Source organism: Equus asinus, chromosome 3, assembly GCF_041296235.1.
Source record: "Equus asinus isolate D_3611 breed Donkey chromosome 3, EquAss-T2T_v2, whole genome shotgun sequence".
Taxonomy (NCBI): domain Eukaryota; kingdom Metazoa; phylum Chordata; class Mammalia; order Perissodactyla; family Equidae; genus Equus; species Equus asinus.
This window is the reverse complement of record NC_091792.1, coordinates 64,352,806-64,378,435: the sequence shown is the minus strand read 5'-3', so window position 1 is coordinate 64,378,435 and position 25,630 is coordinate 64,352,806. Positions and strand designations below refer to the sequence as shown.

At 50.1% G+C, this 25,630-nt stretch overlaps 1 protein-coding gene across 3 annotated transcripts in view; it reads left to right on the top strand.

Moving 5' to 3' along the window:
* Positions 1–4,508: 4,508 nt before the first annotated feature.
* SCARA3 (scavenger receptor class A member 3) overlaps positions 4,509–25,630 on the top strand; it is a 122,569-nt gene continuing 101,447 nt past the window's right edge. For all 3 annotated transcript variants that reach the window (XM_044766865.2, XM_044766868.2, XM_014843309.3), the window contains exons 1-3: positions 4,509–4,895; positions 22,608–22,706; positions 23,982–24,101. In XM_044766865.2, the coding sequence (XP_044622800.1) occupies positions 4,889–4,895; positions 22,608–22,706; positions 23,982–24,101 (226 nt within the window). In that variant the 5' untranslated portion in view covers positions 4,509–4,888. The remainder of the gene's footprint in view (positions 4,896–22,607; positions 22,707–23,981; positions 24,102–25,630) is intronic.

The following is a 25,630-nucleotide window of genomic DNA, read 5'->3' as shown; positions in this document are numbered from 1 at the left end:
AAACTTCAGAATTGTGAAAACATCTCATAGTTGAGAGAATGGGCCAAAAAAGGCCAACTGAACACTTCTCCGAACCAAAGTCTTCAACTGAGAATGTTGATGGATTTTTTTCCCCAGGGAATTCTAGTTCTTATTTAAATGGAAGCTAATAGGGAATGGGATTTCGATTTTCCTTTATGGAACACTGCTATGAAATACCCTGCACTGGCCCTCTGTCCTTTCAAAAATCTGTTCTTTCAAAAATATTTTGCTCCTGTGCAGCATTGGTGGTATAGCGATGAGTATAGCTGCCTTCTAAAATATTTCACTATTTAGCTTCCAAAGGATTGATTATTTGGGTGAAATTCTAGCATTAACAAGGCAGCGATGCTGCATGGAGTTTGAATCCATGACGTTAGAGAGCTTATTGAGGGAGAAAGGAGGGAAAACCCTGCAAGAGTCTGGGTTGGGAGGGGCTTGTTAATGAACGGCAGGGCTCACCAGCATCCGGGTCTCCCCCTTTCCTCCTGGTAACCTTAGCTCAGGGATATCTCCCAGCCCCCTTGCCTTTGGTTGGGGCTGTGTGATTGTGGCTGACAGTGACTGTACGCCTCTTCTAGGCCTGACCCATGATAATCTCCAATCCACACTCCTCCAATCTCTCTTCCCCTCCTACAGCAACCTTGGAGGCTACTTATTGAAGATGGTGGCATCACAGGATGGAAGAAGCCTGGATCCCTGAGTCAACATTTATAAGAGAGACATCCAACTGGCAATGGATTCTGAAATGAATGAGAAATAAACTATTACTGTCATTAAGATCTGGCAGTTCTTTGTTACAGCCGGTGCTACTTGCTCTAATTATTACAGAAATCGCTATCTTGAAATGGGATTTTGAGCTTGATGCAACAACTGAGTGCGACTTTGAGTTGCTGGGGAAGAGTAACTAAGTTTTATATGTGAAAAGAAGGGAGCAAACAGATCTTCGGTGACCAGGAAGGTGGACTGTGCAGAGAATGCCTGTGGTCGCCGATCTGTGCTTCTCCTCTCTGGCCAAGGGCACACAGCTAAGCCTATTTTCGAGACCCCTTACTGTTAGGTGGGCTCTGGCCGATGGAATATGGGTAGAAGTGCTGGGTACCACTTCCGGCCCAGCCCACAAAATTCGCTGCATGATCCCCACTCTCTCTTCCATTTTGCAGCAACCTTAAAGCCACATGTTGAAGATAGTGGTAATACAAGATGGAAGGTCTCTGGGTCCCGGAGTCGCCATTTGGAGGAGAACTGCCCAACCCACATTGGACTGTGATGTGAATGAGAAATAAACATCCGTTGTATTAAGACAGTGGGATGTGGGGTTTGCTGCCACAGCAGCAAGTGCTACTTACACTAACCAATATAAGCATAGAGAATGTCTATATTTAGAGACTACACCAAATAGAAGAAGCCGTTAGAGAAAGAGAAGTCAAAGAAGTTTAGAAGGAGAACCAGAGTATGTAAGATGAGAAAAGAGAGATTCAGGAAGGAACTGCCAATGGTGTTTATGATGGTTAATTTTATGTGTCAACTTGGCTAGGTCATGGTACCCAGATATTTGGTCAAACATTATTCTAGATGCTTCTGTGAAGCTGTTTTTTTAGATGAGATTAACATTTAAATCAGTAGACTCTGAGTCAAGCAGATTACCCTCCATGTGGTGGGCTTCATCCAATCAGTTGAAGACCTTAATAGACAAAAGGCTGATTTCCCCCAAAAAAGGGAGAATTCTGCCAGTAGACTGCCTTTGGACTTGAGCTGCAACATCACCCCTTCCTTGGGTCTCTGGCCTGCTGGCTATTCATTCTGTTTCTCTGGAGAACCCTCACTAATACAGTGTTAAATCTACAAAATGGTTGAAGAGGATACAGATTTTGAAAAGCTTATCATTTTTGGCAAGTAGGGGGAAGGGAGAAATTTCAGTGAGCATTGAGGGCTGAAGCTACAATCTAAGAAGGAAAAGTGGGAGTTATGCCCTAGTGCTGGACAAGAGCATGGCTGGGGAGGAAAGGATCAAAGGCAGAGTGGAGGAATTGGGCTTTAGGAAGAAGAGAGATGTTTTTCCTGAAGCAGAAATAGAAAGGAAAGTCTGGGGAGCTTCCTGGGGGATTTTATTCTGAGCAAATCACAACACTGCTCAAGAACTGGGGGGGGGGGGGGGGGGGGGGCTCTTTCTACTTTCCTTAATACATGGAAGTGTCCACCATCGTGATTCCATTTTTTCTCTCTAAATGACCTCTGCTCTTTAGCTAATTCCTTTGACTTTCAACATAAGTGTGGCCTATGTGCTGCAGTCAACTGCCCCCCCATCCCTCCCCAGCTCAAGTTAAAAACAGTATTAAGCAGCTCTCCCCACCCCACCCTCCTGACCCCATCCTGTCTGTGCCTCTGTACTGAAGTCCCAGCTGAGCCACTTCCCAATAGTCCCAGAATCTGGTCTCTCAGGGGCAGTGGGTCCAGTTGACTCTGGGTCCATCCCTCTGGCTGTTGGCAGAAATTGCCTGAAACTGCAGCTGAAAGCTTTCACCCAAAGGCTGATGCAAGCTCTAGGACATCCTGTCTCTTCCCTTCTTGAGCTGTGAGCTGTGATCTTGACCTGTGATCATCCCTTACCCTCCTCTTTCTGCCTTCTTCCGTCTCTGAACTGGTCTGTGCTTTGTCCCCTAATGTCTGCCAGCTCCTCTCCAGCTCTTTCCGGCCACTCCACAGGGCTGGGTCTCCTCTCCCCAGAGGTCTTTTGGAACTGGAGTTTGTCCCCTGAACCTCTTCAGGGCTGGGGTCCAGCTCTGGCCCCCCGGGCCCATCTGCAACCAGACAGCAGCATATTTCATTTCTTTGCTGATTCATCTGCATTATCATAGCAACACCACTGGATACATACATCCTCCAATTCCCAAGGGACGTGCGGGTGGGAGAGGGCACTCCCTCACACCAGGGTTAGGCCCTTTTTCTCACCAACCATCTTGAGTCCAGCCAACTAAAGAAAGATGGAGAAAACCAAAGGTTCTTTGTTTGTTCTTTCTGTCAACAAATATTTGAGTCCTTCTATGAGAGGCCATGCGGTGCACTGTGGCCAAGCACACAGGCGCGGATCCACCTGCCTGGGTTCAAATTCGAGATCTCCACTTCCTGGCGATGCGACGCTCAGCACATTGTTTATCCTCTGCATGCCTTAGTTTCCTCCTCTGAAGAATGAGGGCTAGAATAGTGCTCATCTCATAGGGCTGCTGTGAGGATGCAGCAAGTTAGGACACAGGTACCCGCCTAGGTAAAGCGTCCCTTGAGGTGAATATTTCCCTGGTGTTTACAAAGCAGCTCTCCTGATCCGGACCACCGTCCCAGGACACTGAGGCTCAAAGGGCAGACTGGGAATCGAGATTCAGGCCACAGGAGTATCCCTCGACCACCACCAGGTAGGCGACATCCTCCCTGAACCTCAGTGTCCTCATCTGTAAAATGGGCAGCATGGCTCTCAAGGTCGTCGTGAGGTTCACTGAGATAGTGGAGAGGATGTGCTTTGTGAACTCAAACCTGCCATTGCCCAGTGGAGAAGAGAGACAGCTGGACATGGCCCCTTGCGATCCACTGGGACTTGTGAACGAGGTGGCTGTCCTCCGCCCCTTCCCGCTCCTGGCTTAGGAGAAAGTTTCTCTGCCCCTTTGGCCTCACCTACTTTACTCCAAGGGCCAAATGGGGGTGGGCATGGAGGTGTGGGCATGTGGGAAAGGGGCAGACTGTAGCAATCAAAAGAGCGGGCCAGTGTCCCCACGCTGTGGTCCCGTCTTTCCGTGCTCTCCTGCCACAGCCTTCACACACCTCATGGCCATCCCATTTACCTGTTGGCTCTCCTCACCAGATGCCACCCCATGCAGACAGGGACCTGCGAGGCGTTCTTCTCGCTCCCGGAGTTCAGGCAGAACCTGGTACAGGCAGGCGCTCAGTACCTGTCTGCTACCTCAGCGTCTGACACGTGAGGATCCCAGAGGAGAGACGTCACGAGAGTCACAACTCCTTGCTTGATGTCAGGTTCCCTCAGATGTCATTGTTTTCACCAGAGGCCCCTCCAAGAACAAAATCACTGAATTTGGGAGAGCTCGGGCCCAGTTCTCTCACGTACAAAACGGAGGTTTGGAGACGAGAAGTGGCCGCGCAGCCACGCGCCTAGCGGGACAGAGCCGGGGGGCCAACCGTCCCGGGCTGCCCGGGATTGAGGGGCTTCTGGGGACGCGGGACCTTCGGTGCCGAAACGGGGTCAGCCGCAGTCACCCTGGGGCGTGGGTCTGGAGCCCGGGGTCCTTCCTTCTCCCAGGCCCTCCTCCCATCAGGTGGGCGAGAAGAGCGTCCAGGGCCGAGATCCGGGGCCCCGCCACGAGACGGCCCCCGCCGCGCCAACCACGGGGCCCCCCGCGCCCCCCCCCCCCGCGCGCTCCCCGGCAGCCGCGTCTGCGGGTTCGAGGCCGGCCCGGGGGCACGGGGGGCGGGCGCGCCCGGCGGCCTGGGGACCGGCGGCACAAAGAGGCCTGGCGCGGCAGTTTTGAAAATACCGAGGAAGTTGATCTGGGCCGGGGCCCAAGAAGTGACGAGGAGGGAGGCGCGGAGCGGGGAGGGAGCGGGGAGGGAGGCGGCGGCGCGCCGGGCCGCAGACCTCGCCGGCCTCCAGCGGACGCGCGCGGCGGGATGGGCGGCGGGGCGCGGCGCTAGGTGCCCGGCGGGCGGCCCAGGCTGCGGCCGCGGACCCCTCGGCGCGCCAGCCCCGCGGAGCCCGGCATGCCCCCGGCCGCAGCCCCTCTCCCGCCGAGGACCTCCGGCTGCGCCCGGCGCGCCGCGGCTCCAGCCGCCTTCGGGGGCCTCCCGGGGCCCGGCCGCGGGGACCATGAAAGGTAAGCCCCGCGCGGGAGCTCGAGGCGAGATGTGCCCGGGTCGCGGTGGGGGCTGAGGAGGGAGGGGCCCTCCGGGAAGGAGTTCGGGGTCTTCTTCCTGCCTTTCGGATCCTTCAGCGGGACGGATCCGGAGGCCAGGAGGGAGCACGAAGTCAAGGGAAGGGGAGAGGAGGAGGATGGAGAAAGTTCGCGCGCACTCTCCTTCACGGTCCTGTCCTCACTGCTCATCGCTCTATCCAGAACAATGAATTTTAAATTTTAAATCCTAGAGAAGTTTCTGATCCCTTTAGCCAGGGAGCCGTCTCCGGGGCTCCGCAGCCCCACCTAGCTTTCTGCCCGGCGCCGGCCCAGGATTCTCCTCCAGGAGCTTCGGCCTCTTCCTCAGGAGAGACCCCCGTGTGGAGGCCTCAGCCCAGGCCTGCCCTTCCCAACCTCTGAACCCTGGCTGACCCGCCCTCTGACCTCCTACACCATCGGCTGGGGAGACCAGTGGTCCAGGCCTGAGCTCTGCCCAGGGCAGTGGGTCATCCCCACAGCGGCCCTTGCAGCGGTTCTTGGGGTGGGAAGAAGACTTGGTCCAGGTGCTCATCCCCGGGCCTGGCTTTCCTGAGCAGGCCGGTCTTCACGATGGATTCAGGCGGTGGGAGAAGCAGGCCTTGGAGTCATCCCGTGGGACAACCAGCCTTTGAGGTTTTCAGTGCCATCCCCTGCCTCTTCAACAATCCTTCCACAGCCCCGGGGCGGATGCTTGTGCTCCGGAGAGGGAGAACCTCCCCGGTCGGTCTTCGGTCTTCGACTGTTGAATGCGGAAGCTGGAAGCTGGAAAGGACCTTCGAGGTTGCCGGCAGGGCTCTAAACTCTGCTCTCAGGCAGCGGGGAAGCAGCTCTGTTTGTCTCTTTGACATGTACTGGGCTGAGGGTTCCTATGAGGAAGGGGCTCCACGGACACCCCTCTGATTGAATACAGCCTCCACATTGTGTAGTTGAGGAAACTGAGGCCCCAAGAGGTAGGACCGGCTTCATGGGTATGCGACCTGTGTATTCTCACAGGGCCGGCGCCTGGAAGGCCTCTCACTAGGTTTAATGCTCTGCTGTCGCTGATGTGAAATTCTTAATAATTTTTTAACAAAGGACCCCTGCACTTCATTTTGCACTGGGCCCCGCAAATTATGCTGCTGGTCCTACGGACAGAAGAAAGGACTTGCCTAAGAGTCACAGCTAGTCAGGGGAGCTAGAGCCCAGGGCTGCTGACTTCCAGGCCAGGGCGCCTGCTAGTATACCCCGGCATCTCTGTCCCTTCCTTCCCTCTGGCCTCCGGCCCCTCTGTCTGTGCTTCCTGATGGCCTTATCATCTCTCGGGCTGTCTGGGATGAAGCAAGCAAGTTATAATCAAGCCCAGGGAGTTCCCTTGGCAGCAGAGAGGATCCTCACCCGTGAAGCTTCTGCTCTCAGCTACCACATCCATGGAGCAGTACCCTTCCCAGTCAGCCAGCCTAGGGCAGGTCATCACCGAGAAGCCTCCGGAAAGGTCTTAGACCACATCCCACCACAGGCTTGGGGCCCCTGCTGCTCAGGACCTTAATGATGATGGTAAGATGCTGCACATTCTCAGAGTGGTTTGTCTCCACTGACATTCCAGACAAACACTGTTAGAGAAAGTACAGTGAGGGAAAGACAGGCAGGGCTGAACCTCTGAAACGGAGGAAACATCCAGCTCCCGAGGAGGAGGGAGACGGGAACACACGACCTTCCTCTCTGAAACTCAGTGAGGGCATTCCACTCCTGAGTGGAGGAGAAGAGAGCTGGTGTGAAGGAGTATTTGGAGGAGGTTCCTGAGGAGGATGGGCTGAAACGCGTCATCAGGTCCCAGGGTCCTCCTGGCCTGCTGGCTGGGAGGCTGTGGGCTCCCAGAAAGAATCCTGAGACCCGTGCCTCTCACCTCCTTTTCCCTGCTCTCAACCAACAGCCTCACCACGATGTGGGGCCAAATTCCTGCCCGCTGGGGCCTTCAGGGCAGCACTCACGTGCTTTTCCAAGTCTCCAGGAAGCCCTCCCGTGATCTCCAAGAACATCCCAGCGGCCAGGCTGCAGAGATGCGGGAGAAGGCGAGGGTTGATTCCCAGCGCACCCCCCTGCAGGGTCTTCCCAGTCCTCCCCAGGAGCCAGGAAGAGCCGCCGCCTCTACCTGGGATGGAAAAGGCAGGGCAGACAGCAAATATTTGGCCTTTGGGATCTGTGGAGTGTGAAGAATTGGGATTTTTTGCACTCACATGGAAAAAGTAAAGTGCCCAGCAGAGCAGGGCGGCCCCTTCCCTGGGGAGATGCTGGCTTCAAAGGCCCCTCCAAAGGGCCCACCAATCTGAGAATTACATCTGTTGGCAAAGATTCACCATCCCCACTCAAAGCAAAACATCAGGTGATGTTATGTTTGGTGGGAGAGAGGGGCGTTGGTGGGGACGGACGGCACTTAAACAAGAAAACACGTTTGCTGAGGAGCACTGCCACCAGTGGCCAGGCGCCAGGGCCTGCTCTGCCAGCCAAGCTGTTTCCACCCCAAAGCCCCTCCTGCCCGCCCACCACTGGCTGGCCAGCCAGGCCTCCCAGGCAGCCAAATCTATTGATGCAATCTGTTGATGCAGGTGCAGCCCCTCTCACACCTGGGGGGCACAGAGCTGCCACCAGCCCCTTGGTGACATGACCCCCTGGGAGCTTCCCACTGGCTTGCCTGAGCCATTAACAGCCCCCTGTGGGATTGTTTGCACAGCCCTGGTGAGAGAGTCCTGTCGGGGGAGCCCTCCCATTTTATGAGGCCGTCTCTAGAGGCAGCCTGGTTCCCTGCGAAGATGACTGATTTGAGAGTCAAAGACGTGGGCTCTGGTCCTGGCCCTGCATGAGGCTCCCGTCAAAGTGTTTCCCTCTCTGGGCCTCATTCTCCTCCTGGGTGGTCCCTGAGGCCCATCCTACTCTGAGGCTCTGTGACTCAGCCCAGGAGCTCTGGGTCTGAGTACCTCTTGGGGAGCGGAAGAGGCTCTGTAGAGAGATGTTTGGAAATAGGCCTGCCGCATGGGCTGCTCTTTGCCCCTGGAGGCTTATCCTCAGCTGCCACCGACAGGGCAGGGCCACACCCTGCTATTCCCCAATGTGGGAGGAACAACCCCTCCCCACGAAATCGGACAGCAGTGCCCATACCCCGTGGGCAAAGAGTGGGCAGGGAGAGGAGGGGCTGCGGAATACAGCAGTGTGATCCCAGAAAAATCTGCTTCCCACAGCTGGTGGAGGGAGATTATATCCACTCATGAGTGGGCACTTGGTCCACTTTGAAAGCCTGGCCTTCCTCCCCAGACCTTGGGGCGCTGGAAGGAGCCTGAGACCAGAAGTAAAGGAGCCGACATGGCAAAGGTGCAAAGAGCCACTAAGAGCCCAAAGTGGGGGTCCCCGGGGGGCCCCAGGGGCTCAGGTCTTGGAGATCAGCTCCCAACACTCAGACACACACACACACACACACACACACACACACGCACGCACACACACACATTGGTCACCTTGCCATCCAGCTGGGGTAATTTTAATAACTGAAGATGCACATCCTAAAGCTAATTTGAGAGAGAGGAAAAAGAATTGTGCTTCTCAATAGATGGCGAATAGCTTGGCAGTTTCCGTGAAGGACAGGCAGCTGTGCTGTTAGAATTGGAGAGTGCAGTGGCGTGATGGACTGCACCACTCACAGAGGCACTGCCCGTGTTTGTTATGCTTAATTTAGCGTGTGTGTGTGTGTATGTATGTGTTGTGAGCACTGACACCCAAGGTTAGGCCCAGCCCTGTCACAGATCAGCTTTATAACTATGGTGAAGTCATTGATACTTCCTGGCCCTCAGTCTTCTCATCTGCATGTAGACTGGAGGATCTTTGAGGTTCTTTTCAGCGCTAACATTCTACTCTATTGTTTTTCCTTCTGTGAGGGTATATATATTCATATCTATTCATCTATGTATCTGTCAATGTCTATCTATCTGTCCCCATATATATATAATCTTACCCTCAGAATAAGACTGTAAAGCCCACATGTTGGTATCAGAATGTGAGTTTCTCGAGCATGGGGACCCATTTCTCTGCCTTTTTCTTGTCTCACTCCCACACAGTGTCTGGCACTTAGGAGGTGTCTACTGCATCTGTGCAGTGGGTGTATCTGAGTCCCCCACAGGGGTAAGATCCTTAAAGACAAGAATCTCACCCTGGTATCCCAGAACCAAATGCAGGCATTCAGTGAAGATTCATGCTTCGGTTTAACAAACGTTTGTTGACCAACTGCCAGGTGCCAGGACTTGTATGTCTATGTATGTCTAAGGTCTGAGAAAGAGGCCGAGAAGAGCTCAGGCACTGTCCTTTCTCCCAGGAGCTTACCCTTTGCTAGGACCTATAAGATTTGTGCCCAAATCATTCAAAAAGACTTAAAGTGGTAAGTGTCATAAGAGAGGTCCCAAAGAAGCGGTTTGGGATGGTATTGGTTCTTTCCCTGTCTCTCCTCCTTTGCTGCTCTCCTTCTGGACTAGTGTGTGGTTTCAGCTGTGGACTCCTTGGTTCTTACTGGGCGCCCATTCCTTGAACAGCCTCACCCAGCCTTGTAGATTTGACACATGGGATAGGCTGATGAGGCCAGATTTATTCCTCTGAGCTCAGGAGCCATATTTCTGACAGTGTCCTGACCATCTCTAGATGGAGACCCACAGACACCCTTCAGGGCTCAGATGAGATACCTTCACATCCACCTGAACCCAAGCTAAAATATTGGTTATTCTGGGATGTCGCCCCCCACTTTTCGGTCAGCAAGCATGTATCCAGTACCTGCTTTTCAGGAGGAGGCATGCTGGTTTGAAGGTAAGCAAGGATGGTTCCTGCCCTCAGGCAGAGACAAGACATGCACACTTAACAAGAAAACCAGATAATCAAGGGAGATGACACAGAAGAACAAATGAGTGGTATATACAGTAGATTTGGAAGGAATCCCCGGAGAGAAGGAGAGCATTTCAAATTGGGGCTGTTGGGAGAGACTTTAGGGAGGAGTTGAAGGGTGAGCAAGATTTAGATGGGGTCATTCCAGGGACAGTGGAAGCTGGGCATTGTGTCCTTGGGTGCATGTGCTTTGGGGTGATGGGCAGAGAGATTGGCCTGGAGTTAAGAGTTGGCCAAGAGAGGCAAGGAGCCACAAGACCAGGAGGCCTTGAGTGCCGTGCTAAGGACTTCCACTTGTGTCCTGCTGACATTGGAGAGGCCCTGGAAGGGGTTGTCAGGAGATGACCTGGCTGCTGCTTCTCCCTGGAGACGTTGGGAAATCTCTATTTTTAGAGAATGCGAGGGAGAAAATGAGCTTGTGAAGGAGCCAAAAGGAGTGGTCAGGGACACGGGCAGGGAACTGTGACAGTAATGTCATGCAAATCAAGAGGAGAAAGTTCCAAGAAGGAGGAAATGGTCAACAATGTTGACTGTTGAGTGACAGGGTTAGCACAGGATTATTTGATTTGGAGGGAGCCAGGCTGCACGGCTGCGAGGGGAATGGGTAGATTGGATGCAAAGGGGCAGGGAGGCCTCACATTAGAGACGTTTCAGAAAAAGGGAACTAGGTAGTCAAAGTAAGAAGCAGGGCCAGGCAGGAAGAGTTCTTGCAGGTGGGGCTGGCCTCTGCTCATGTGAAGGAAGAAGGAAAGAAGAGAAGGGGAACTGGGGGCACAGTGATGAAGGAGGCAGGAGTGGCTGAGCTTTGCCAGGGAAAGAAGACGGGCTCTCTTCATGGGGAACCGAGGAAAGGGAGAAATGACACATAGAGACACACATTTTGCATTACTGGTTGCATTTAATCTTCTTATGATACAGACTCTTTATGAAAAATTGAGAAAAGGAAAGAAATAGCACTCACATGAACTCCTGTCCCTCAGAGATAATTGACAAGATTTGAATGACCATTCTTCCGAAAATCTTTCTGTGTCTATTTGCACACAAATTTTTTTCACATAGGTAAGATTATACTATCCATGTTATTCTGTATATGTATTTTTAAAATTCAACAATAGAATGTAGATATCTTCCCTGGACAATAAATATAGATCTGCCTTATCTTTAAAATGGTTGCATAATACTCCACAGTACAACTTTACAATAATTTATTTAACCAACCCCTTATCAATGGGCATTCGAGTTACTTAACATTTTTCCTGAAGTTTATCATAGCACGCAGTGATAATCTTTGCACATCCATCTTTCCTAGTTGTATAAGTATCCCCTTAGAAAAAAATTCCCAGAAAGGAGATTGCTGGGTCAAAAGGCATGCTCACTTGGAGTTTGGAAGCAGAGTGCCAGACTGTGCTCCAGATGCACAAGAAGGCCCCTTTCCACATGCCCTCGCCTACACTGGATTTAAGATTTAAGGCGTAGGGACCTTGAGGGAGTTAGGGGGAAGGTGGAGAGCTTAAACCTAATGGTTTTGATCTTCTCATCTTTGGAGAATGAGATGGGCTGAGAAGAGGAGTAGTGAGTGAGGATCCAGATGGCAGGACTCGACTGGGCCAAATCCACCCCTCTCTCTGCTGGGCTTCCACCGAACTGGGTTCGCACCTGACCCTGGGGCTAGGCTGATCTGGGAGTTCAGAGTAGCTGATGGCCTGGGTGAAGTAGGGAGCGTAAAGGCTTAGTGCAGTGGGGCTTAGGAAGGACAGTGAGAGGGTATAAAAAAGGAGCTTATCACACAGAGGGAACAGCAGTAGGCTTTGCACTCCAGAGGGTGGGCAGGCTGAGCTTCGACCAACGACCAACGTGCGGATGAGACCTATAGATTCCAGGCCAGGGAGCCCTGAGGTATGGAGGACCAGCAGGCTTTCAACATAAATGCTGCCTCCGTTAAAGCTGATGGCAGAAGACAGGGTAAGGAAACAATCTAATCCGAGTAAGGTGCTTACCCAGAACAGTGTTCCCTGAGGTAGCTGCACCTCTGAATACCAACCAGTCCCATGGTTTTTTTTTTTCAAGAATGGCAGGAAGTTCTATGGTCAAATAAATTTGAGAAACAGAATTATAATACAGTTTGAAATGGGCCTGTTTCTTTGCAGGACTTTTCAAAGTTTTTAGTATGTTAATGTTGAGTCTCCAAAATGGGACAGAGTATGCAGCATTTTCCAGACTTACTTGATCAAAGAACCTTTCTTCACGAAAGAGTATTTTGAAACCAGCGTTCCGTAAGACACGTTTTGAAAAATGGATTTCTTGAAAGTTGGGAATTGCTCCTGAGAGTGACGGGCATTGGGAAAGGGAGATAAGTGACAATTCAAGTAGGATAGAAAAATAATCCTGATAAAAATTACCGGTACTACCATTTTTCAGATATTTACTATGTGCCAAGTACTTTGTATATATTGTCTTATTGAATTTCCACAGCAGCTCTGTGAAGTAGATGATATTCCCACCATTTTTGCACATGAAGCTCAGAGAAGGGATGGGAAGTCCCCGTGTGAGAGAGAGCATGGACCTCAAGTGGTGAGAAGCAGAGAGAGTGTGAGGTTTGAAGGCCCAGAGGTGACCATTGAGGTCAAGAAACTAGTGATTCACATTTCTCCTATCCCACTGGATTTTTGGGGTCCAGGGGAGTGGAGGAGTTGCTATCTACGCAGAGGAAACCAGTGTGCATGTGGTGAGGGAGGGTTGGGGTCTGTGGTATTGAGTGAACAGCCTGGGTTCTCTTCTTACCTGGAGGCTATCCCGCCCCTTGAAGGGGTATTTAGAAATGGAGCGGGCATCTGGAGTCATCACGATGACCAGGGATCGCTCCTGGCATTTAGTGGGCCAGAATGCCGAATGTCTGTGCGGTGTGGGTAAATCCTGTCTAAGGAAGAATTGTGCCACCGAAAAGCCAAGAGCACCCCAGTTAGAAACACTGAGGGCAGAAAGGGGAGAAAAGTCATTTAGGATAAAGGGGGCTTAGGATAAAAGGGGAGTTTGCCCACAACCTCTGTGCTTACCAGAAACACAGGTTTTCCTTCATTTGAGGAATGAAGGAGCAGAAAGGAGCTGAGCGTTACAGGGAAGCAGATCATGACAGCTTGTTGAGCAGAAAAGTCTGAAAGGGAAGGACCAGATAGATTCATTAGAGCAGAGAGGGCAGACTGGGTCCCATCTGGATACAGACGCCTCCGCACAGGAAGCCTGTGGGGAGGGGTAATGGTAGAGGGGTTCTAATGAAAACAATTTTGCAACCGTAATTATAGCATTCTCCAACCTTAAACTATAGCTATTCTGCAACTTTAAATATAGCATTGGCTTCTGAAAAGACTCTGAAATCTTTATTTTTACTGACCCAATTGGCTGTTTTGAAAACCCACTCTGTGAACTCCGTAGAAGATAATCATCAAAATATGTTCCTTGAAGTTCCCAAAGAAAGACCTCTTATTCTATTCCTCGAATCTCTCCCCCTTGCTGACTCTGATGGAAGATTGCAGTCCTGGAAAGGCGAAAGAGTTCATTAGCTCCACATTTTTGGTCAACCGAAAGCAAGCTGAAGTCGGCGACCACAGTTGAGTTAGCAATTGGTTAACAGGTCCCAGCTATTTTCCACCTCCAGAGGGAGAAGTGAACCAAGCTCGGCCCCAACAGAGTCAGCAGTCACGACTAGTGATGTGCCAACACACGCACCTTCAATCGAACTTTCTACGTGGCTCTGTGGGAGCAGAGACTTGAAAAAAAAAAAAAAGGAGTTCCTCTTGTGGCTGCCCTGATGTTTGAGTTGGATGCGATGACCTTAGGTATGAGAAGAACAGAGGCTCTTTCAAATCTCCAGTGGTTGCCACTGCTTTATGAGTCTGAGCTTGCAACGCTGGCCTTCGAAGGCTGTTTGATGTTTTTTTTAAGCACACTGCCTGCAATTTGCCTAGAGATCCCTAGATGAAAAATGGGCCCTGGCCGTGCCTTTGGAAGGTCATTTGTGGGCCTGGCTTCTTTATTACAGGGACTGGGATGCCCCTTCCTGACAGCTGCAATCCCTCGGGGCCACTGGAACAGGGGAAGCAGAAGCTGACTCATGGGGTCCCAGAGCAGCATGCTGCCCCAAGCTTGTCCCGGGAGAGGGGGTTACCCGAAGACTTCCAGGTCCAGGCATTACCATAGCTTCTCCAGTATCCTCTCCCAAGCCTATAATAGGTGTTATCCTGGAACCAGCGAAATGAAAAAAGGAAGAAAATAGAGAGAGCGAGAGAAGGCAACAGAGGCTATTTCTGTCCTCCTGGAAACAGTGTCCCTTCAGACACATGGCCTACAATATGGTGGCTTCTCTGACCATTCCAGTTGCCTGGCAACCCATAATGTTTGACTCGCAAGTGCCCCTCAATTTTCAGCATGTCCAAGTCCTCAATCTTATGGGTAATTTATGTGTGACACAGGGAAGGAGCAGGGCCTTAGTTTAGAGGGCCATAACAACGCTGGTGGTATTCTGAGGTAGTTAACTGGGGCACCAGTAGAACAAAATAACCCTCCCCCCAAAAAACAAGAGAGGCCTTTTAGCTTTAGGAGGGGAATATCGTACCCCTTGCTTTGGTTCTGAGACAGAGAGGGGAAGCAGATCCTAAATTTTGCTGTACCCACCCCCAGTTCATTCCTTTTCTGTTCAAACATTAGTTCCTTGTGTGTTCATTTTAAGTCTGCTGCTTTAGGCTTTTGCATCCTCGGTGCATCAGCACTCCCCAACACTCCTGAGCCATGGAGAACACGAAGAATAAACCATATTTAAACCATATTTTAAGTCATTAATCTTTATTTTTAATGAGATGGGCTCTTAATTAAAACAGCAGAAGTTAACAATTAACTAAGAATGCAGGCCTTCTCAAAGGGTCAGTAAACCCATTATTTCTGAACACCCACCACACCGTCAGCCCTGTCCTGAAAGAGGCTGAGGGGAGATTTCCTGACCTTAAGGAGATAAACTGCTGGGAGGCCAGACCTGTAAGCAGATGTCAGGCCTGGATTGAAAGGCTTAGCCCAGCTCTGCGGCCTGTCTGAGCTGGTATGTGCAGCTCCACAAGCATTCTCTGTGTGTTCGGATCTTGCTTCAGATCCCTGGACGTTTTGGAACCATAACTAACTTACTCTCTGAGCCTTTGTAACATGACAGGTGGGCTCTGTGACTTTTGAGTTCCTTTCCCCTTCCTATCTCTGAAAACACTTTGGACAGGGGGTGCACCTAACAGATGGCCCCAGAAGGCATGGGAATAGGCAGACGTGGTGGGGGTGGGGGAGAAATGTTCTTTTCCTGTCTCTCTCGACTCTGCGTGGCCCAGTGCAAGAAGGGGTACAGATTCCTGTCTAATCAATCATCCTCTAATCAGTCAGAGCGTGTGTCCTCAAGCCAAGCTTTCCCCAATTCTTTGTGTCTGTTTCTTCCTCCGTCCTCTGACCGGAACAATCTTGGTGTAATGTGAATATAATGAGCCTGTGCTTGCAAAGGGCTTGGCTTATAAAAGCCCCACAAATGCTTTGGATTATGTTCTCATTAAAATGAACAAGGCTCCAGTGGAGAGTTGCTGCGGCATTCCAGACATAGGTGAATTAGGGGTCCCTGTGGTCCGCGGCTCAGCGCTAGTGAACAGGAAGTCTAGAGAATCAGACAGAGCAGAAGGACCTCTTTGGGGACTGGGGAGGGCCGTGAGTTATGGAGCTGAGATGTCAGCAACGGGAATGTGGCCAAACACTTGTGAACCCCCTCATCTGGAGAGAGCTGAGATCCGTGCTGGCAACCATCATTTCCCTCCCCATGGGCTGCTCCGCAAAGAACCGGAACAGGGTCTTTATTAATTCCTGCTTGCTAGTGATTGCCAATTTGGGGGCTCTCAGTGGTAGGGCAAAGTTATGACGAAGCTGTGTGCTTTTTGAGAGGGTGTTTGCTGAAGGTCAGTGTCAGCCTCACTTGATTTAAGTCTTCCCAGATTCCCTGCAAAGGCTATAAACAGTGAAGTGACGAAATTGGCCCTGGAGCCAGAACAGGGAGGAGGCCTGTCACGAGGGAGGGCCGAGAAGCACCGTCAGGGGGTGGAGAGAAATGAGAAACACGGGCAGGAAGGCCTGGAAGGCATTTCTGCTCCAATAAATGGAAGGAATACCTCCCCGAGGGGCCCGAGGTGGGTTGATCTGACAGGCCGCAGCGTGGTTCCGGCTGAGATCATCGGGGCTGAGAGAGCACGCTAGTTAGGGTGAGGTTTTGTTCAGACATAGCACAGAGGCACCACGGAAACCTAGCCTGCCTCGCTTGAGGCGTGAGTTTATGGGAAAGGGATGGTAATCCTGGTACCGTCCCAGGCAGTTATCCTCTGAAACTGTTAGCAGATTGATGATGGGGCAGCAGCCTAAGTCACAAAGCAGGGCTGAGGAGGCTGATTTCCTAGGATGCATATAAAGGGATCAGTCATACCCCCCATGTCATCCTTCTTTCTGCCACTGTACCCACCCCCTCCAAAGGGTGCACACACACAATGTGCACTGGCTCGCACACACACACGAGAACACACTAGCTCTATCAGAAAGAGGCTACCTGGAATCTGTTACTATGGAGAGGAAAACTTAACCAGGATTCAGGAGGCTTTGCCACTAGCTGGCTCTTTGACTTTGGTTCAACCCCCTCCTCGCCAAACTCAGTTTCCACACCTGTAACATTGGGACAATAATTTCTCACCCTGTGTGTCTCTCAGGCTAGTCGTAGGGATTAAATGTGATAACGGATGTGATCTCAGGTCTCCACTCTCCCTCCAGATTAACTCAGAATCTCCAAGGGGGGGGTGCTGACATTGGTCTCTTGACCAAGCTCCCCAACGATTTTTGCAGGCATAGACCCACTACCGACAAGCATAATACAAAATCATTCAGAGATTCATCCGAAATTGTGTTTGTTGAGCATTTCTCTGTGTCAACCACTGTGCTAGGGGCTTTGGATAAAGCACAGAACAAGACAGACACAGTCCCCACCTTCAGATCTTAAGCACTGGGGAAGAGAGCTGTTGAATAAATAACTAAAGGTATATTGCATTCCACAGAGGAAAAATGCAGAGCATGTTGTAGTATATATAAAAAGGGACTTACTCCAGTCTGGGAGCCCAAGAAAGACTGCTGAGGAAGTAACATAGAAGCTGTGACCTGAAGGACAAGCAGAGGGCACTTAAGGTGTCGATGGAGGCATCTTTAATTTGGGGTCACCCACGTCCCTCCCCTGCTGAGCCCATCAGGGCTGCCTTCCCTTACCGAGCGTTCCTTGCCCGCTCTGCCGCTGGCTCTGGCGTTGATCACAGTGGTTACAAAGCATTCGGGAAATGAGGTCGCAGGTGCTACTCAGGCTGCTTCTAGGTCTCGCCAGAGCCTCTGAGGCTCCATCGCACACTGGGTTACGGGCCCAGACCCCCTCGCGTCTACCCGCTCACCTTGTCGTTGCAGAAGCAAGGTTTCTGAGCATTGGCAGAAGCTTTGCTCGTCACTCTGAGGAGGGAGTAGGTATGGTGGGAAAGATGGCTAAGTTCAAATCTCAGCTTCACCACATATTCGGCGTGCGGCGAAGCAACCCTCTTCGCTTCTCTGAACCTCAGTCTTTTTGTCCATAAAAGTGATACTTTAGACTGTAAAGGTTATAGAGTCATGGGAAGATTGCCTCAGGGCAAGACTGACTCAGCCCTTCATCACGTTAAAAAGGGAAAACAAGAAAAACAAAACTTGGAGCTTCTACTTCTAGGGTTATGGCTTGTAATATTCTCCGACTATAAAGTTTAGGTGCTACAGTACAAGCAAACTACTAAATGCATAGGTAAAGTTGGAAAAAAATGGGAAATCCCCAAGGACCAAGCTAAACAAAAAAAATTAAATTAGGAGCTAAAACCATACCAGTCAACAAATACAGAAGCTGGATGTCAGGAACCTAGACTGTTGGGTGCAGGAGGAGACAAGGCTGTGAGTGACACGAGGGTGGGGCAGGTGGACCAAAGACCCCCGGCTAAAGCCCAGATCCTAGAAGGCGCTGCCCCCAGGCCCTGTCGCACTGGGACAGCCATTCTGGCTGGAATTTGGCCTCAGTCTTTTCTGATGGGTCACAGTCTTCCTACTGATTGGTCAGCGCTCATAACTGTGGTTAGAGATTTTGAGTCTCCTTGAATAAAGGGCCGGGAGGGGCAAGACGCTAGGGCGGAAAATCCCCCTGCCAGAGAGCTGACACGGAAACAGGATGTGTCCAGAGTCCAGGTGAGGGGAAAGGGCTATGCTGGGCAACGGAAGCTTGCCCTCGCGTGGGTCTGGGCGTCCAGTTTATATTCCATGCGCACGTGTGGGCAGTCCAATCTAAGAAATCAGACTGCAGTGGTCTCGGTTCTGTAGTTTCCTAGCACCTGGTAACAGTCAAGGAAATGTCCTCTGGAAGCAAGTCTTGAACGCACAGCCCTCAGGACTCTACTGTTCAATCGGGGGTCCGTTGTGAAGGGCCTTCCACCCCTCCGCACCCCCACCCACCCCCTGGAGGGCACCATGGTGGCCCTGGAGCTGCGCACACAAACGCTTTAACAATTTTCAGAAATAAATCCATTGAAACATCTGGAAGACACGTGATGAAAGGTTATGTTCTTAAAACAACCTCACATGAACAGAAAAATCAACAGCTCAACAGAAAAATGGCTAAAGGCTACATGGAGACAGTTCATGGAAAGGAATGGCTGTGAGCACTTAAGATATTCAGTCTCACTAATAATTTTTTTTTTTTTAAAGATTGGCACCTGGGCGAACAACTGCTGCCAATCTTTTTCTTTTCTGCTTTATCTCCCCAAACCCCCCCTGTACACAGTTGTATATCTTAGTTGCAGGTCCTTCTAGTTGTGGGATGTGGGACACCGCCTCAACGTGGCCTGACGGGCAGTGCCATGTCCATGCCCAGCATCCGAACCCTGGGCCGCCTCAGCGGAGCGCGCGAACTTAACCACTCGGCCACGGAGCCGGCCCCTCACTAATAATTTTTAAACTTGCAGAATAAAATATGGCTATTCTTTGCATTAAACTCGTAAAGACATTTACTTTATAAGACTCATGGGGCGAGGGACTAGTGCATGGATGTATCTTCACATGCTGTGTGGGGAGAAGTGTGATTTGTATGCCCTTTCTAGACAGCAATTGGTCATTTGTTCCAGATCGTTAAAATGTTCTTACAATCTGAGCCAGTGAATTCACTGTTAGGAAATTGTCTTAAGAAAATCCCATATGTGCTTAACATTTGACATACAAGGATTTTCACTGCAGTACTATTTATAGATACACACATATGCATATGCACATACATACACACACGTGATTTTTTCTGAAGCACTTGAGGGTAAGTTACGCACATCATGCTCCTTTACTTCTAACACTTGAGCGTGGATTTCCTAAGAATCGGAATATGATCAGAGTACAGATATGAAGTTCGTGAATTTGCTTTAATACTTTATCTGATCAACCGTACATATTCCAATGTTGTCAGTTGACGACATATCCTCTATAGATTTCCCTCTCCCTCCGGCACAGGATCCAGTCTAACGTTAAGGGTTGCATTTAGTTGTCATGTCTCCTTCACCTTTATTGTCGTTCATGACTGATATTTTTGAAAAATACAACACTCCCCCCCCCCCCACTTTTTTGTATACAGTGATCCTCACTTTGTGTTTTTCTCATGGTTCCTCGTGATTCAAATGGGGTTATGCATTCTTGGCCAATAAATGACATAGGTGATGTATGCTGCTCAGGCTGTCACCTCTAGAAGCACACCATGTCCATCTGGCCCTCAGAGGTGATGTTAATTTTGATCACCTGGTCAAGGTGTTGCCTGATTTCCCTAATATGTAGTTACTGGAATTTTTTTTTTTCCTCTCCTGCAACTAATAAGTAGCCTGTAAGGAGATACTGTAAGACCATGTATAAATGCTGTTCTTCATTAGAATTTTCCCTAGAGGTAGCATCCCTTGGTGGTTCTTGCCTGATCCAGTCTTTACCATAATGATTGCAACTGTTGATCTCCCACTCCAGCACGACTCTAAGAAGGAGTCCTCTCTTCTCTCTGTCTCTCTAACTATCATTGGTATGAATCCATGAATCTCTATTTTTTCAATAACATAATTGCATTATTATGCTTAATTATTTTAATGCTCAAATTGTTCAGAGTTGCCCAGTGGGGACATCTTCAAGCTGCTTTCTATTTCCTTATGACCTAGGTTGCTAGGCATGTTTGTTGCTATTTCAGTGTCTTTGCAGCAAACAAAGTTATATGTATACACATACCTACAAATATAGATACATAATACATTATATGCACATAAACATGAACATATACATACAGATACATATTTTAGAAGTTATGGGTTCATATTGATGCCTCTAACTTCCATCCATCCCCAAGGGCTTCTCTCTTGTCTCTCCCATTCCATAGCTCTGTGTCCCTTTTTTCACAATGAGAACCCCGCGTCCAAACCACATCAACACATTTACTCACTTGCTCAATCTGGAATTCATCTAAAATAATTTGAGAATTGCTTTACCCATGCTACAACAATTCATAAAATTACTTAAAAATTTCAAGATTTGTTTGTACTTCTTCCCCAGTCACATCCTGTCATATCCCAGACTGAGTTTACATAGTCAAAACCATGCCGTAATCTACTTAGATTAGTTCTTTCCTTTCCCCCATCAGTGTGCTTATTGTAGTCATTCAAAATGCAAGCAATCTGTTTAAAAAAAATGCAAACAAGATTTATCTGGTTCCAGATGGGTTTTTTTAATCAATAAAATTTAATTTTTTAAATATGTAAAATATTAACATGTTTTCAAAAGTCAAAACTATACAAAAATTATACTCAGAGAAATGTCACTCCTTCTTGTGTTCCTTCCACCCCATCCCTTGTAGAAAACAACTTCATTGTCTTTTGGTTTACCCTTCCTGTGTTTCTTCTTTCAATGATAAGCAGGTGTATGCATGTTTTCTTACTTTCCCTTCTTTCTTACAAAAAAGGTAGTATACTATATATGCTTATTTGCACTTTGCCGTTTTCATTTATTATCTCTTGGAAATTACTCCATATCAGTTAATAGAGAGTTCCTTATTTGTTTGTAGAGCTGCATAGAGCCCCAATGGGTGTATATATACCGGAGTACATTCATGTACATTTAGATAGTTCCCAGTTTTTGCAGATACAAATAACCCTGCAGTGAATAACCTTGTCATATGTATTTTCAGGTTGTTGGGGGTATGTGTTCTGGATAAATTCCAGTGTGATTGCGATTGTGTGATTGCTGGGTTGGAGGGCAAATGCATATATTAAATTCCCCTCCTCCGGGTTGGGCCATTTTGCATTCCCACCTCACTCCCCACGGCCTGGCCAACACAGTGCACTGTCAGGCCTCTGCATTCCTGCCAATCTGATGGGTGAGAAATGTTATCACAGTGTTGTTTTAAGCTGCATTTACCTTGTAAGTAAAGTTGAACATCTTTTCATTTGTTTAGGGGCCATTCTCATTGGCTCTTTTCAAAATTGTCTGTTCAGGTCTTTTGCCCATTTTTCTATAGGATTTTTCATTCTTCATTTCCTCAATTTTTAGAGCTCTTTATATATTTGGTATTCTAGCTCTTTAGCTGTGATATGTGTTGTGAATATTTTCTCCCAGTTTGACATTTGCTTTTTTTGGTCAGGGACAAGTGTTTTTATTTTATTGTCATGTAGTCAAATGTATTGATCTTTTCTTTTATTGCCTCTGGATTTTACTGCATAGTTTAAAAAATCCCCTTAGCAGACGTCTCCCAAGCAATTTGGTCGTCATCATCAGCTTGCATCCCCCGCTTTTCGGCACAAAAGCCCTGGTCAGCTCAATCCAGACCACCTAACTTCTCAAACACCCACTTGGAGATTCAGCTCACTCTGCCTATTTTGGGCATCTTGCTTCTCATCATTCGTAAAGACCAGGTCTTTTAAGGAGGAGGAGGTATGAAGTGTCTAGGGGGATGAGAGCAATCCTCAGAATGAGGGACCACATCACTTAGGTCTTATTTAGGGAGTACATGATCCCATGGAACAAGCATCAAATCAGCCTTCTGACATGAGACCTGCTCCTCCCACCATCCCTTCCACACCTGGCAGGCCCTGGACAAGGTGGTGTGAGGCAAAGGTCTGTGACCTTTGGTACCCCCCACCTCCAGCTTCCTCCTCTCTGCACCCCCCACCTGGGCCGAATGCAGAGTCTTGGTGGGGACTGTGCTGCTGTGCTGGGGCCAGATTCACCCTCGTCCCTGGAAAAGGCAATTCTGCTTCGGTTACCATGTGTCAGGGCATGGAAGGACTCTGAGCCGGATCAAGCAACCAGCTCTTATTTCTTCTTGGTCCACCCCAAGGAGTTTGAGCAAGGTGCAGATAGAGTAGGCGACTGAGCTGGCCTGTGTATCTTTACCAGCTTGTTGGAGATCCTGCAGTCTCCCTACCCAGAGGTGTTAGGACATCCCAGTTCCTCAGCCTCTTGATTCTTACCTCTGTCCCCCTTTCTCTGCTTACCATCAGGTCACCTGGAGCTCAAGTGGGCTGACTTGGACCCAGGGGCAGGGGTGGGCGCAGGGTGTGGGGACTGTAAATGAATGGGGCAGCTGGAGAGGGGTGGGTGTGACTCAGGGTCCCAGCCCTGGGACTGATGGCACTGGCTCCATCACAGTGAGGTCGGCCGCTGGCGACGGAGATGCATTGTGTGTTACAGAAGAGGAGCTGGCTGCTGACGACGAGGACATGCCAACCTTCCCGTGCACACAGGAGGGTAAGGGCTCTGGCAGCTGCCTTCCGATCTCCTTACCCCCATTCCCAGGCTGGTGACTTGTTTTCTCTCTCCATGGCTTCAAAACCCTGGCTGTCCTTTCCCTACTGCTTCCTGGAGGGTGAAAGGGCAGAGTGGCCTGGGTTATACAGTACAGATGAAGTCAAAGTTTGACACAAGTGACATCTGTGTCCGGGGCTCCTCCTGAGACCTGTCAGGGACCTCTGCCATCTCCCTGGGGGCCTGTCTTCTAGCTGCCCCAGAACTACCTCCTTCCTTGTATCCCACACCAGCCAAGTAGCCCATCCTTCTCAGGCCTACAGGACCCATCTTGGCATGGTTAATCTGAGAAACCCATGCCACCTGAACTGTTAAAGCAGGGCTTCTCAGTGAGTTTCATAGATTAGAGCAGCTGTTCTCAACCTGGGCTGTGCATTGTAATCACCCAAGGATGCCTGAGCCCAGCCCTCAGAAATTCTGATTTCTTTTGGTCTGGAGTGTGAACAGGGCATCAGGATTTTTAAACATTCCTGGTACTCATAATGTGCAGCTGAAGGTAAATTCGCCTTAGAAATTTCATATTTCTGGGACTATCACTGCATTCCCTCTGGGCATTGGCCACCTGCCAGAATAGCCAAGAACACTGGGCTCCCTCCTTCCCGCATACCAGGGGCCCAGCTGGTGGACTGGCACCATTCTTTTGGTTTCCAGGAGAACTGCTGGTTACCTGAAACCTTGTGAGACTGGTGATAACCATCTGGATTGCCTGGGACTCAGGGGTTTCCCAGGGTGTATGACTTCCAGTTTTAATACTGAGACAGTCTTGGCCAACCATCCTGGTTTGCCCCACCCTGAGGAGTTCCCATAACATGAGACTTTCAGTCTAAAACCCAGAAAGCCCTAGGCAAACCTGGATGAGTTGGTCACCCAGTGGTGTAACAGGGCTGGCTGCCCCATGTCGTGGATCATCAGTAAGGCCAGTGTATCAGAGAGGGGTGTTTGCCCACACCGTGGGCTGAGTGATGATGCCATAGAGAGAGAGTGATGGGAGTGGTGGGGGTGTTCTTTGAGACCCTGACTCTGGTCTCTTCACTTCCTAAAAGCTCTAGGACCTAGAGAAAAGGCAGTGGGATGGGTAGAGATGGATGGAGAACAACTCCCTTTCTGAGGCTGGTTTGAAATGTAATGAGACAGGTCGGAGCAAGAGCATGAACCTGATCCTTCAGCTGCAGCCTCAGCCACTGGCCTAAGCCACTGCTCTCCTTCTGTCCCCCACAGGCCGGCCGGGTCCCCGCTGCAGCCGCTGCCAGAGGAACCTGTCTCTGCACACATCCGTGCGGATCCTTTACCTCTTCCTGGCCCTGCTCCTGGTGGCCGTGGCCGTGCTGGCCTCTCTGGGTGAGTGCCGCTCCCAGCAGCCTCCAGCTAGTCCAGGGCTCCCCTATCGCGGGCTGCAGGGCAGCTTCTGATCAGGGGTTGGCACCAAAACGCTCTACAAATGCAGATCTCTGTGGCTCAGGGCCCAGGACAGCATCTTACTGACCAGGGAATCTAATACCTGATTCAAACTGCGAAGACCGGCTCCTAATTTCTGGTCAATACTTAGCTGTGTGGCCTTGAGCAAGGCGCTTCCCCTCTCAGGACCTCTGTTTTCCTATTGGTGAAATGAGAGGATAGGACCAGATCAGTGGTTCTCAGTTTCAGCTCCGTGTTAGAATCAACTGGGAGCTTTAAAAAATACTGATGCCAGGGCCCCACCCCAGATAATGGAATTAATTCAGTATTTTTAAGCTCTCCAGATGATTCTGTTGTATATCCAGGTTGAGATCACTGGGTCGGGCCACTTCTAAGCCCCTTCCATGGTCTTCGTGAGTGTTTCTCAAAGTGAGTTTAGATGCCCGGCCTGCATCAAGATCACCCCCGGGATTTGTTATGATGCAAATTCCTGGGTCTCCCCCAGACCTACTCAACCAGAGTCCTGCAGGGGAGTGCTGCAGGGGAGTCCTGCAGGGGATCTCAAGTTGGTGGGTCGCGAACACATCATGGTTTGCATGACTATGGTGGCTGACCCAGGTGAGGGCGCACAGCCGGATTCAGGTAACTTCTGCCTTCTGGGTGCTGACAGTTTATGGTCAACTGACAAAACAAATTTGATGGCTTCTCACTGCAATCCCCTTCCACTCCTAGCTTCAGATTTTGAAAATTCAGACTTCTTTACTAAGGGAAGCGAGCAGGTTTGTTTGTTCCATGGACTGGAAATTAGAGACAAGGCCGGGACTAGGGCGAGACAAGCAGGTATGCATGGTGCCTCATGCCAGGTGCCGACCCTGCACTCGAACTACCTGACCCGAGAGTGTGCACTTCCCTAAGGGAGGCGGGGCGGGTAACGGGGTACCCTGGTCCAGGCCCTGGTTAGAGATATTCAGTAACTGGCTTCCTTGGCTTGAAGGCAAGAGGCCAGCATATTAAATTTGAATAGACGCTCTAATCAACTTCCAGTAATCCCGAAGGCATTAATTAATCCAACACAAACCAAACACCTACTGTGTGCCAGGTAGTGGGAACAGAGATGAGTCTGTTAATTCACCATCACAGGGAGCAGTTCTCAGTCTCGTCTGCACATTGGAATCCCTTGGAGAGCATTTAAAAATACCACTCCAGATGAGTGAAATCAAATCACTGGGTGGGACCCAGGCCTTAACTGGCTATGAAACCTCCTCAGGTGACTCCAATGTTCAGCCAGGTTTGAGGACCACCGACTTCAAGAACCTTCCATGCCCCTCACCCCCGTTCAGCTCCACCTCTCCGGGCTAAATCAATTCCCAGGGCTTGGCCTCTCAGAAAGTGGCCCAAATCCTGAGCCGGGGGGGGGGGGGGGGGGGGGGGGGGGGGGAGGGAGGGGGGAGGAGCTGCGGCCCTACCACCGG